Source organism: Ranitomeya imitator, chromosome 1, assembly GCF_032444005.1.
Source record: "Ranitomeya imitator isolate aRanImi1 chromosome 1, aRanImi1.pri, whole genome shotgun sequence".
Classification (NCBI taxonomy): domain Eukaryota; kingdom Metazoa; phylum Chordata; class Amphibia; order Anura; family Dendrobatidae; genus Ranitomeya; species Ranitomeya imitator.
The window spans coordinates 600,957,061-600,970,961 of NC_091282.1; the positions used below are offsets into that span (position 1 = coordinate 600,957,061).

Below are 13,901 nucleotides of genomic sequence, written 5' to 3' on the forward strand. Positions count from 1 at the left end.
TACTACAAGCACCAGCAGGCTCCGGGCACATAACGTTTCTTATTGGTTAGTAATTTCCATGAGACCACGCCTTTCTCAGGGGCGTGGTTTCGTTACTATATTACGCCTCAACTAGTCTTGAATGTTTTGACACAAACTACACCCTTTTTGCGCGCCTAACAGTAAAGCCAATCAAATTACTGTTACTAAGCAGAAGTCGGACAGTCATCCAATGAAAACCCTCGGCTTTTTAGTTTCTTGGTGAGTTTTGTCACGGGAACCAATAGTATTTTTATCCTGGGAGAAGAGAAGCGGTGGCGTCAGCCAATCAGAAAAAAAGATTCGGCGGAGGCTCCCGTGGCGGCGGTAGGTTGATTCCCGGGATTTTCTCTTGTGTCCGTGGGGTCACTATGTCCCGGTCCCCAGTTCTATGTCACACGGGCGAGCGATGCTCCCATGTCCGCCAGCTCAAACTATCACATCGCGATTGGCGGTTGTCTTGTCACGAGTGGGCACGTGGAGGAAATAGCTGAGGATGAGGTCATCGCTTAATATTACCCCGCCCAAAGCCTAGAGGGGTAGATACTGGGAGAAAAGCACCCATATGGGGACGAAGGAAGAACAGACTCCTCCCTCACCGGGGGCCGAGGGGAGAATAGACCCCCCCTCCCCGGGGGCCAAGGGGAGAATAGACCCCTCCCCGGGGGCCAAGGGGAGAATAGACCCCCCCTCATCAGAGGCCGAGGGGAGAGTAGACCCCCCTCCCCGGGGGCCGAGGGGAGAATAGACCCCCCACCTCCCCGGGGGCCGAGGGGAGAATAGACCCCCCACCTCCCCGGGGGCCAAGGGGAGAATAGACCCCCCCCTCCCCGGGGGCCAAGGGGAGAATAGACCCCTCCCCGGGGGCCAAGGGGAGAATAGACCCCCCCTCATCAGAGGCCGAGGGGAGAGTAGACCCCCCTCATTGGGGGCCGAGGGGAGAATAGACCCCCCCCCCCCTCCCCGGGGGCCAAGGGGAGAATAGACCCCCTGTCCTCCCCGGGGGCCAAGGGGAGAATAGACCCCCCCCCTCCCCGGGGGCCAAGGGGAGAATAGACCCCCCCCCTCCCCGGGGGCCAAGGGGAGAATAGACCCCCCCTCATCGGAGGCCGAGGGGAGAGTAGACCCTCCTCATTGGGGGCCGAGGGGAGAATAGACCCCCCTCATCGGGGGCCGAGGGGAGAGTAGACCCCCCTCATTGGGGGCCGAGGGGAGAATAGACCCCCCTCATTGGGGGCCGAGGGGAGAATAGACCCCTCCTCGCCGGGGTCCGAGGGGAGAATAGACCCCTCCTCGCCGGGGTCCGAGGGGAGAATAGACCCCTCCTCGCCGGGGTCCGAGGGGACAGCCCCCACTTACCGGAGTCTGAAGGGAGAATAGCCCCAACATACACACTGGGGACCGAGGGGGATATAGTCCCTCACACCATGGGCCGAGGAGAGAATACAACCCCCACACTGGATGGCTGAGAGGAATAGATACTTCACATTGGGGGCCATGGGAGGAATAGACCACCCCAAGTCCGGATCCAAAGTTATATTCAGTTCTCCTCCTCCCCACATCAGGGGCTGAGGGGTGAACATATTCAAGGAGCAGGTATGCCGATGACTGTGGGGTGTCCTGGTGAAGGTGAAGATTGTGGTGGTGGCTGTGGGGTTTCCCAGTGACTGTAGGGTATCCTGATGGCTCTGGGGTGTCCCTGTGAAGGTGCAGGTTGTGATGGTGGCTGTGGGGTGTCCCGTTAGCTGTGATGTTTTCTGGTGCCTGTGATGATTTTTGGTGGTGTGGGGTGTTACTGTGGCTGTAATGCTTTCTGGTGGTGTGGGGTGTCCCGATGGCATTGGGGTGTCGTGGTGGCTGTGATGTTTTCCAGTGGCTGTGGGGAGTCCCAGTGACTCGCATGCAGCAGACTAGTTGCAGATGTTTATTTGACCATGTCATAAATGAAAGATCTGCGATATTTTCTGCACATGAGCACGCCTGTAGATGATTGAGGTTGTTGTCTCTGTGTCCGCAGGTCTTGCACACAGGAGGGAATGGCCGAGGACGTGCTGTATGAAAACCTCTCGAAGAAAAGAGGACTGACTGCTGGAGACGCCCCGGAGGAGACTGAGCCCAGCAATCTCCTGCAGAAACTGCGCGACCGCATCTCGTGAGCAGCTTCCACATGACTAGTGCAGGGTGCGCTGTGGGTCCGGCCCCCAGAGCTGATTCTACAGCTGCAGGCTGAGTGCGGCCGAAACCACTGAGGGTATGTGCACACGTCAGGATTTCTTGCAGAAATTTTCCTGACAAAAACCGGACATTTCTGCCAGAAATCCACATGCGATTTTTAACGCGTTTTTGACGTGTTTTTGGTGCGTTTTTTTTATGCTTTTTTTCCCAAATTCATAGAATAGTGGGGAAAAACGCAGAAAATCCGCAAAATTAATGAACATGCTGCTTTTTTTACCGCGATGCGTTTTTTTGCGGAAAAAAACGCATCATGTGCACAAAACATGCAGAATGCATTCTAAATGATAGGATGCATAATGTATGCATTTTTAATGAGTTTTTATAGCGTTTTTACCGCGAAAAAACCTGAACGTGTGCACATAGCCTTAGTGGTCCGCAGGCTGGCGGGACAACGAATAGGCAGTCGGATTACTTATAATGGATGCCTGTTTTTTGCCGTCGGGTGACTGTCGCTTTCTTTTCTTACTGCAGGAAATCGGTTCAGAATAAAGTGGACAGTATCCTGGTACGTAGGCGGAGTGCCATCTTGTCTCTGGGGGGCAGTGACTGACCCTCTCTGTGCTTCTCTCCTACAGGGAGACGTTCAGAAGCTGACGGATTATGACAAGCTCTATCTGTACCTGCAGCTGCCGCCGGGACCCAGCGGCCCAGAGAAAAGGTACCAGCTGGGACCCCAGGCTAGAGGGTGTGGGGAGCACAATAGTTGCACTGCAGCTTGTGGCTTGTACTGATAGTGTCAGTAATGGCCTTTCTGTGTCTGCGCAGCCTTGACGTGAGCTCTGTGACCACAGCAGAACATATGCATGCTTGCACATGGATCCGCAACCACCTGGAGGAGCACACGGACACCTGCCTGCCCAAGCAGGACGTGTATGATGCCTACAAGTGGGTATGGCACCAGCTGCCCCCTGACCCTCCTTCACAACCATCTCCACCTCATACAACTTTGTTGTGCCTTTTGTGTAGACGCTACTGTGACAACCTGTGCGGGAGACCACTCAGCGTGGCCAACTTTGGGAAGATCATTCGAGAGATATTCCCTAATATCAAGGCCAGGAGGCTGGGAGGAAGAGGACAGTCCAAATATCCGTCTACTAGGAATTTAATATGGGATGTAGAATGGTTCTGTAAGGGTGGGGGCAGAGAAGGATCATGCGTCTGTGTGGGTGGGGGCAGGGAAGGATCATGCGTCTGTGGGTGGGTTAGGGAAGGATCATGCGTCTGTGGGTGGGGCAGGGAAGGATCATGCGTCTGGGTGGGGCAGGGACGGATCATGCGTTTGGATGGGGGCAGGGAAGGATCATGCGTCTGGGTGGGGGAAGGGAAGGATGATGCATCTGTGTGGATGGGGCAGGGAAGGATCATGTGTCTGTGGGTGGGGCAGGGACGGATCATGCGTTTGGATGGGGGCAGGGAAGGATCATGCGTCTGGGTGGGGGCAGGGAAGGATCATGCGTCTGTGGGTGGGGTAGGGAAGGATCATGCATCTGTGGGTGGGGGCAGGGAAGGATCATGCGTCTGTGGGTGGGGCAGGGAAGGATCATGCGTCTGTGGGTGGGGCAGGGAAGGATCATGCGTTTGTGGGTGGGGCAGGGAAGGATCATGCGTCTTGATGGGGGCAGGGAAGGATCATGCGTCTTGATGGGGGCAGGGAAGGATCATGCGTCTGGGTTGGGCAGGGAAGGATCATGCGTCTTAGACAGGGATGGATCATGCGTCTGAATGGGGGCAGGGAAGGATCATGCGTCTGGGTGGGGGCAGGGAAGGATCATGCGTCTGGGTGGGGGCAGGGAAGGATCATGCGTCTGGGTGAGGGCAGGGAATGATCATGCGTCTGGGTGGAGGCAGGGAAGGATTATGCGTCTGGGTGGGGGCAGGGAAGGATCATGCGTTTGTGGGTGGGGGCAGGGAAGGATCATGCGTTTGTGGGTGGGGGCAGGGAAGGATCATGCATTTGTGGGTGGGGGCAGGGAAGGATCATGCGTCTGTGGGTGGGGCAGGGAAGGATCATGCGTCTGGGTGGGGCAGGGAAGGATCATGCGTCTGGGTGGGGCAGGGAAGGATCATGCGTCTGGGTGGGGCAGGGACGGATCATGCGTTTGGATGGGGGCAGGGAAGGATCATGCGTCTGTGGGTGGGGGAAGGAAAGGATCATGCATCTGTGTAGGTGGGGCAGGGAAGGATCATGTGTCTGGGTGGGGCAGGGACGGATCAAGCGTTTGGGTGGGAGCAGGGAAGGATCATGCGTCTGTGGGTGGGGTAGGGAAGGATCATGCATCTGTGGGTGGGGGCAGGGAAGGATCATGCGTCTGGGTGGAGGCAGGGAATGATCATGCGTCTGGGTGGGGGCAGGGAAGGATCATGCGTCTGTGGGTGGGGGCAGGGAAGGATCATGCATTTGTGGGTGGGGGCAGGGAAGGATCATGCGTCTGGGTGGGGGAAGGAAAGGATCTTGCATCTGTGTAGGTGGGGCAGGGAAGGATCATGTGTCTGTGGGTGGGGCAGGGACGGATCATGCGTTTGGGTGGGAGCAGGGAAGGATCATGCGTCTGTGGGTGGGGTAGGGAAGGATCATGCGTCTGTGGGTGGGGCAGGGAAGGATCATGCGTCTGTGGGTGGGGCAGGGAAGGATCATGCGTCTGTGGGTGGGGCAGGGAAGGATCATGCGTCTGGGTTGGGGCAGGGAAGGATCATGCGTCTGGGTTGGGGCAGGGCATGATCATGCGTCTGGGTGGGGGCAGGGAATGATCATGCGTCTGGGTGGGGGCAGGGAAGGATCATGCGTCTGTGGGTGGGGGCAGGGAAGGATCATGCATTTGTGGGTGGGGGCAGGGAGGGATCATGCGTCTGGTGCGGCAGGGAAGGATCATGCGTTTGTGGGTGGGGGCAGGGAAGGATCATGCGTTTGTGGGTGGGGGCAGGGAAGGATCATGCGTCTGGGTGGGGGCAGGGAAGGATCATGCGTTTGTGGGTGGGGGCAGGGAAGGATCATGCGTTTGTGGGTGGGGGCAGGGAAGGATCATGCGTCTGGGTGGGGGCAGGGAAGGATCATGCGTGGGGCAGGGAAGGACCATGCGTCTGTGGGTGGGGCAGGGAAGGATCATGCGTCTGTGGGTGGGGGAAGGAAGGATCATGCGTCTGTGAGTGGGGGCAGGGAAGGATGTGGGTGGGGGCAGGGAAGGATCATGCGCCTGTGAGGGTGGGGGCAGGGAAGGATCATGTGCCTGTGAGGGCGGGGGCAGGGAAGGATCATGCACCTGTGAGGGCGGGGGCAGGGAAGGATCATGCACATGTGAGGGCGGGGGCAGGGAAGGATCATGTGTGGCTGGGGGCAGGGAAGGATCATGTGTGGCTGGGGGCAGGGAAGGATCATGTGGATGGGGGCAGGGAAGGATCATGTCTGTGTCCTTAGCCACATGAACGTATTGCTACAGCGGTCTGCGGAGGAAGAGCATGGTCAGCATGCCACCCTTACCCAGCTTGGACCTGAAGATGACAGAAAGTGTAAGTTGCCCTCACCCACCTCCTCCCGCGTCTCCTGTTTCACCAGTATATAATGTGTATACCCGCGTGTGCTTCTCCGCAGTCAGAGCTGACCGACCTGGTCCAGTCCTACAACAATGATGTGATTAACGCCTCCTGCGCCCTGATCTGTAACTGGGCCGAGAAGATCTTGAAGAGATCCTTCAACAATGTGGTGGAGGTTGCCCAGTTTCTAATTCAGCAGCACATCATTAACCCCCGCAGCGCCAACGCCGAGCTTGTCCTCTCCATGGTTCTTTCAGGTAATTGCACGGCCTCCCACCCCCCCAATTGGTTTGGATTTTGTGCTTAAGATTTTCAGACATCTCAGTGATGGTGTCTTTGTCTTTGGAGCAGAAAATTCCCAGAGCAGCGGGCAGAAAGTCCAGAAACCGCTACCAGAGGCTGCAGGAAGTAAGAGGCCGGGGTCTCCTGACAGCGGAGCAGAAGCCACCACTAAGGTATTTTCCTGTCTGCCTGCAGTTGGGCACTGACCGCTTGGCTACTTGCACTAGATGGCTGGATTTGGCTCTGGCTACCCAGTTGGACATCAATTTCTCCAGTTATCATTGCTGCTGATTTTGTGCCGATTTTTCCATGTGTTTTTTTTTATCTCTCAGAACAAGAAAACCACAATAGCCCATCCTGGGAGTCCGTCACAGGTGAAGAAACGGCCGACAGAACCTCAGAAGCCGGCCAACAGCCCACAAGTTGATGCCTTGGTGGCCCGTCTCCCTGTCCTCTTACCTCGACTTCCAACAGAAGAGAAGTATTTAAGCTCCAGCCCCCCTGTCCGATTTAACCCACCAGTCCTGGCACCTAATATTATTCCTGGACAATTAAAAGTGTCCCCTCTGCCCTTTACCCACGGGATGCCCCTAAAAGTGACTGGAATGAATGGGACTGGCCTGGTATCGCAGCCGGTGACCCCGCCGGTCATCAGCATGATATTACCCGATATGAGTAATCTGGAATCTCACACTCTCAGCAAAACTAACCAGAATGGCAGCAAAGACTTTGCGGGCAGCATGGCCGACAGTAAAGTATCCAGGCGCATGGCTGCATCTACAGAAGAAGGACAGTCCAAGAGAAAACGGGGCCGTCCAAGAAAGATGGACGCCTCACAGGGTGTTCCTGTCAAATCACCTTCACAAGCAAGTATGGCTCCAAAGAAGGTCATCACAGACAGCAACACCTCTGGGCAAAGGAGGAACAGTGACAGGGGGTCCTTCAACCCTTCAGTGTTACCCAGACCACTAGCACAAGACAGAACCACCATTACTGGAACTGACAACCAGCTGACAGTATCTCACAGAATGGTAGACATATTGGATGCTGCAGTTGGAGATGACACAAAGATAGTACCCGAGACTGTGCCTAACCAGGTCAGTGTCATCCAGGACGGCCGGCAGAGCCTGTCTCAGTGGACGGCACGGCCGGGGGACAGCCTAAAGCTGGAGCAAGATGAGACTTCCAGTGTAGGACTGGCCAAATGAGGTGTAGTTTGGCATTCCTATATCACACGCTGCACAGAACTGTCACTGGGAATACAGCCATACAGTCATCATATACATGTATATACCACCCAACCAGCGTCCGCTCATCTATTTCATGTGATAATCACAGATTGGCTAATACCAGATTTCTTATAAACCGCTTCAGCGTCTGTTCATTTTACTGCTCACCCTGGAGTGGTGAGAGCTGCAATGTAAAGCATGGTAATACAGGGTTATGTGCTGTGACCGTGGGATAAGGATTCAGAAACTCCTTTTTTATCGTACTTTCAGATATACAGAACTGGTTTGCAGAAACAATCCCACATACAGGACTGTTTTTCAGAAATGTATGTAGCAGGTGTGCAATGTGTTAGTATGATGGAAAACTCAGGAGTCTACAGTGATGGCCACGGTACAGATTCCTCCGTCACTCTGTTCCTTTATGTGAGACCCTATAATGTACACATCCTGCAGTGAGACCAGTGAAGTCTGCGGTGCAGATTCCTCCGTCACTCTTCCTTTATTTCAGCATCTGTCATGTATGCATCCAGCAGTGAGACCAGTGGTGCAGATTCCTCCATCACTCGGTTCCTCTGTGAGCCCCTATTATGTACATGTCCTGCAGTGAGACCAGCAATAAACGCGGTGCAGATTCCTCTGTCACTTAGTTCCTCTATGTTAGCCCCTGTTATGTACATGTCCTGCAGTGAGACCACCAATAACCACTGTGGAGATATAGCTCATCAGGGATCTCTGCTTTGGCCCAAGCAGGTGGCTATGGAGTCACAGCGAACAATAGCAGGCTAGCGAGTTCCACACAGGTATGTGTCAGGTGTATTTATTGTACACATTTGCCGTACAATGTTACACGTGCCAAACATGAAATAAAATGTCTAAGGCCGTCTGGCCACTAACTAACAACAAAATACTAACTGCAAAATAAACCTACACAACAAGAAAGAAGTTTGTGCAACCTTACTGTGTCAGCTTCCCAGACCAGCAGATGAGAGACTGAGATCCCAGCAGTTCCTGATTATATCAGCTGAATCAGTCAGGAGTCAAAAGCTGGATTGAATGTGTGGAAGGGAAGCACCAGTCCTTTCAGGCTGATCACTAAAGAAAACCAGGAGCGGATTACAGTGAAATTAACAGATTCACAATCAATACCGTGATACATATGAAATGAAACGGGGAGAAACATATCTGTTTTCTAGTACTTCTCCCCTTGGAACCTCACACCACGGTGCAGATTTCTCTGTCACTTGTTTCCTGTATTTGAGCCCCTATCATGTACTCATCTTGCAGTGAGACCTTCAATGTCCGCGGTGCAGATTCCTCCATCATTCAGTTCCTCTATGTGAGCTCTTATCATGTACACGTCCTGAAGTGAAACCAGCAATAACAGCAGTGCAGGTTCCTCCATCACTCAGTACCTCTGTGTGAGCCCCTATCATGTATACATCCTGCAGAGGGATAGACAATAAACTACGGTGCAGAATCCTCCGTCACTCGGTTCCTCTTTGTGAGCCCCTGTCATGTACATGTCCTGAAGTGAGACCAGCAATAACTGCAGTGCAGATTCCTCTGTCACTCAGTTCCTTTACGTGAGCCCCTATCATGTAAATGTCCTGAAGCAAGACCAACGATGGCTACGGTGCAAATTCCTCCACTCATTTCCCCTATGTGAGCCCCTATCACAGTTCACGGGGAGGATACCTTTATCATCCTCACCACACACCAATTTGTCAAGAACCAGGGTTGTTTGGTTGCCCTTGGTTCTTTTTGAAGGGGATTTATCTATATCCCAGTTCCCTTACCCTCAGGTCAGACCGAGTACCGCACCTAGGATTTGTTGCCAGAAAGGCTGCCTTTCTTTGTACTGGCTAATGGGCACACTGCTGCGAGGCGATATAACTACTCCCACTCAGGCAGGAACAATAATTATCTACGCTGCCAGTCGCTACAAAGACTCCCAAGCGCACAGGACAAATCCGCTGCCATCAGCTCTGATTTCTTAATTATTAACGAGTCTGGAGCCAACCCACATTAGTAGCGTAATTCACTTCAGAGGACGTGACGGTTCATTATAGAGCAGGGAGAGACAAAGCTAGTAATTTTATATTTTACTCCAAAAAAAGGTAGGCAGTGTTTACAGAGATATAAAAAGATATTATAAAGAAGACAAGTGTCGTATGTACAGTACAATTACAAATAAAATGGGATTAAAGTTGAAGAGAACACTTACATTTCGTTTAGATCATTTCATCTCCTGACTGCCTATGTGCTCAGGGGCCACATCTAGATGCATATCACACCTCTGTATAGCAGCTAGACCCTGGACAAAAGACCCACTCACAACTCAGCAGGGTTAAGATATACCTTCTCTTCACATCACTGAGTGGGCTGAGTCATGAAATGCACTCCTCTTAGAGTTAAGACAAACCATTTTTTGACATGGCTCGCTGTATGAACCTCGTATACTGACGACACAATGATCAGGAGGTGCACCACGTCCTGCACCACGTCGGGGGATTCTTTTAAGTGTAAACACGGCGTAGTTACCTGACCCGCTTGCAGAGAAACCCGCTCCTTACACTCGGGTTTAGCTTCTAGCGATTTCAGGGAGTTATAGATATCTCGATGGACATCTGGAATATATAATCCTTATATCTCTAGCCCTGATCGGTACCAATATATATAACCTTATAAGAACAATAGAATCCCCTGCTTTCTGTACCAGTTTTAGCCAGTACCAGGTGGGAGGGGGGAATGAGGAGTGTAGGGAGACCTGCTTTCGCAGCTCAAAGCCGTAAAAATTTTTGAGGGAGGGGGGAAATGAGGGGTTTAGGATTCCAGCCTTCTGCTGGCAGGCACAGGAAACTGCAGCTGAGAGCACTTTATATGTAAATGTAATTGCAGTAATCAGAGCTTCTTCCTATTTCCTGACAGTCCCTATCATGTACGCGCCCTGCAGTGGGACCAGCAATAACCGCGGTGCAGATTCCTCCGTCACTGTTCCTCTATGTGAACCCCTATCATGCACTCGTCTTGCAGTGATACCTTCAATATCAGCGGTGAAGATTCCTCCACTCAGTTCCTCTATGTGGGCTACTATCATGTACATGTCCTGTAGTTAGACCAGCAATAACTGCGGTGGAGATTCCTCCGTCACTCTGTTCGTCCATGTGAACCCTTATCATGTACTCGTCCTTCAGTGAGACCTTCAATATCCGCAGTGCAGATTCCTCCTTCACTCGCTTCTTGTATGTGAGCCCCTATCATGTACATGTCCTGCAATGAAACCATAGATGAATGTGGTGAAGGTTTTTCCGTCTCTCAGTTCCTCCATATGAGCCCCTAACATGTACATGGGAGGACATACAAGGAAACAGGGATCACCTTTAGAAAGTATATCAAATTTTATGAATACACACAAGAACCAGAAAAAGCGCGCACACAAAAATTGTTTTAAAAAACATTTAAAATACACAAAAAAGATATTGCCACTTAATATGGCCTAACCCAACAGGAACCATGATTAGCCTAATAACACCAAACAATCATGCATATAGAGGTTCAGTCTGACATATAGACTATAGGGGTCTATATATTGATTAAAGGGTGGTCAGATAATCATGTATCAAATATATATTAATGTAATAAATTTCTAACAACCGGAGATTGGCACCAAGTACAAGAAGATGGATACAAAATGGAAGTGCTGTGGTCCAATAGATTTGTTAAGAGGAATATTCAAACTTATAAATTTGATATACTTTCTAAAGGTGATCCCTGCTTCCTTGTATGTCCTCTTGTTTTTGGCTTCTAATTGTTCATATATAGACATACTGCAGGTGGAGCCCTTTCATACTTTATATAGATAAGTCCATATATATTTGGACAGAGACAACATTTTTCAAATTTTGGTTATAGACATTACAACAATGATTTTAAAAAAAAAAAACAATTCAGATGCAGTTGAAGTTCCGACTTTCAGCTTTCATTTGAGGGTATCCACATTAAAATTGGATGAAGGGTTTAGGAGTTTCAGCTCCTTAACATGTGCCACGCTGTTTTTAAAGGGACCAAAAGTAATTGGACAGATTCAATAATTTAAAATAAAATGGTCATTTTTGGTACTTGGTTGAAAACCCTTTGTTGGCAATGACTGCCTGAAGTCTTGAACTCATGGACATCACCAGACGCTGTGTTTCCTCCTTTTTGATGCTCTGCCAGGCCTTCACTGCGGTGGTTTTCAGTTGCTGTTTGTTTGTGGGCCTTTCTGTCTGACGTTTAGTCTTTAACAAGTGAAATGCATGCTCAATTGGGTTGAGATCAGGTGACTGACTTGGCCATTCCAGAATATTCCACTTCTTTGCTTTAATAAACTCCTGGCTTGCTTTGGCTTTATGTTTTGGGTCATTGTCCATCTGTAGTATTAAACGATATTGTGGTAATGTCTATAACCAAAATTAGAAAAATGTTGTCTCTGTCCAAATATATATGGACGTAACTGTATATATATTTTTGATGGTGCCCTCCTTGTTTTGTTTAATACCTAACATGTACACACCCTGCCATGAGACCAGCAATAACCGCAGCGCAGATTCCTCCATCACTTGGTTCTTCTATGTGAGCCCCTGTCATGTACACTTCCTGCAGTGAGACCAGCGTTGGCTGTGGTTAAAGGGACTCTCTCACCTGAATTTGGAGGGAACAATCTTCAGCCATGGAGGCGGGGTTTTTGGGTGTTTGATTCACCCTTTCCTTACCCGCTGGCTGCATGCTGGCTGCAATATTGGATTGAAGTTCATTCTCTGTCCTCCATAGTACACGCCTGCGCAAGGCAAGATTGCCTTGTGCAGGCATGTACTACGGAGCACAGAGAATGAACTTCAATCCAATATTGTAGCCAGCATGCAGCCAGCGGGTAAGGAAAGGGTGAATCAAACACCCAAAAACCCCGCCTCCATGGCTGAAGATTGTTCCCTCCAAATTCAGGTGACAGTGTCCCTTTAAGGTTCCTCCCTCATTCAGTTCCTTTATGTGAGCCCCTATCATGTACACGTCCTGAAGTGAAACCAGCAATAACAGCAGTGCACGTTCCTCCGTCACTCAGTTCCTCTATGTGAGCCCCTATCTTGTATATGTCCTGCAGAGGGATCAACAATAATAATTTATAATAATTTTTATTTATGTAGCGCCAACATTCTGCAGCACTTTACAATTAAGCGGGGACGTGTACAGACAATAAATTCAATACAAGTTAAGACAATTTAAACAGTGACATTAGGGGTGAGGTCCCTTCTCGCAAGCTTACAATCTACCACGGTACAGATTACTCCGCCACTCGGTTCCTCTGTGTGAGCCCCTGTCATGTTCACGTTCTGCAGTGAGACCAGCGATGGCTGTGGTGCAGATGCCTTCACCACTCGGTTCCTCTATGTGATCCCCTATTATGTTCATGTCCTGAAGTGAGACCTGCAATAACCGCTGTGCAGATTCCTTCGTCACTCTGTTCCTCTATATCGGGTGGGTAATCTTTTTTCAACCAAGGGCCATTTGGATATTTTTACCATCCTCGGGGCCGTACAAACACCGCCTCCAAAGTACATCCTGACTGGCACTGCTGTGAGGACGTAACCTTTCTTTGCATGCCCTTCAGTGCTCAGGGGGGGCTGATAAAAGTTCATCGAGGGCTGTAAATTGCCCGGGGGCCTGGCGTTCCCCACCCCTATCATGTACTCGTCCTGCAGTGAGACCGTCAATATCTGCGGTGAAGATTCCTCGATCACTCAGTTCCTCTATGTGAGCCCCTATCATGTACACATCCAGCAGTGAGACCAGTGATGGCCGCGGTGCAGATTCTTCCATCACTCGGTTCCTCTATGTGATCCCCTGTCACGTACATGTAATCAAGAGAAACCAGCAATAACCGTGGTGCAGGTTCCGTCGTCACTCAGTTCCTCTATGTGAGCCCCTATCATGTACATGTCCTGAAGTGAGACCACAGATGGCTACAGTGCAGACTCCTCTGTCACTCGGTTCTGCAATGCAGATTCGTACGTCACTCAGTTCCTTTATGTGAGTCCCTATCATATATATGTCCTCAAGAGAGAACAGCGATGGCTGCAGTGCAATTTCCTCCGTCACTCCGTTCCTCAAAGTGAGCCCCTATCATGTACACATCCTGCAATTGGACCATCAATAACCGCGGTACAGATTCCTCCGTCACTTGGTTCCTCTATGAGTCCCTATCATTTACACGTCCTCAAGTGAGACCAGCGATGGCTGTGGTGCAGATTCCTCCGTCACTCAGTACTTTTATGTGAGCCCCTATCATCTACATGTCCTGAAATGAGATCAGTGATGGCTGTGGTGCAGTTTCACTCACCCCGACGAAGGATTTTCAATCCGAAAAACATGTCGGGGTGTGCGCGTTGTCTGGACCAGGTGGCACCCGAAAGGTATATGATCTATTTAATCCTTTACTTTTTTGCACATTGCACTTTTTTGCACATTGTTGCCTCATACCAGTTTTTGCGTTGCTTGATGTACCCAGTCACGTTTCAAGCTAAGATATATGATTTTTTAGTTTACTTCCATATTTATGGGGTCACTTGTGGAGTT

General features: G+C 50.7%; 1 protein-coding gene across 2 annotated transcripts; it reads left to right on the forward strand.

The window, feature by feature from the left end:
• Positions 1-213: 213 nt before the first annotated feature.
• Positions 214-7,934, forward strand: RFX5 (regulatory factor X5). Of its 2 annotated transcripts, none has more exons than XM_069768490.1 (10): positions 214-345; positions 2,036-2,170; positions 2,725-2,758; positions 2,829-2,911; positions 3,019-3,138; positions 3,220-3,336; positions 5,676-5,757; positions 5,840-6,038; positions 6,133-6,236; positions 6,396-7,934. In XM_069768490.1, the coding sequence occupies exons 2-10, from the start codon at positions 2,055-2,057 to the stop codon at positions 7,269-7,271; spliced, it is 1,731 nt and encodes a 576-aa protein (XP_069624591.1). In that variant the 5' UTR covers positions 214-345; positions 2,036-2,054; the 3' UTR covers positions 7,272-7,934. The 2 variants fall into 2 exon arrangements, with proteins under 2 accessions (XP_069624591.1, XP_069624600.1); XM_069768499.1 differs by lacking the exon at positions 214-345 and adding an exon at positions 353-1,614.
• Positions 7,935-13,901: the final 5,967 nt, after the last annotated feature.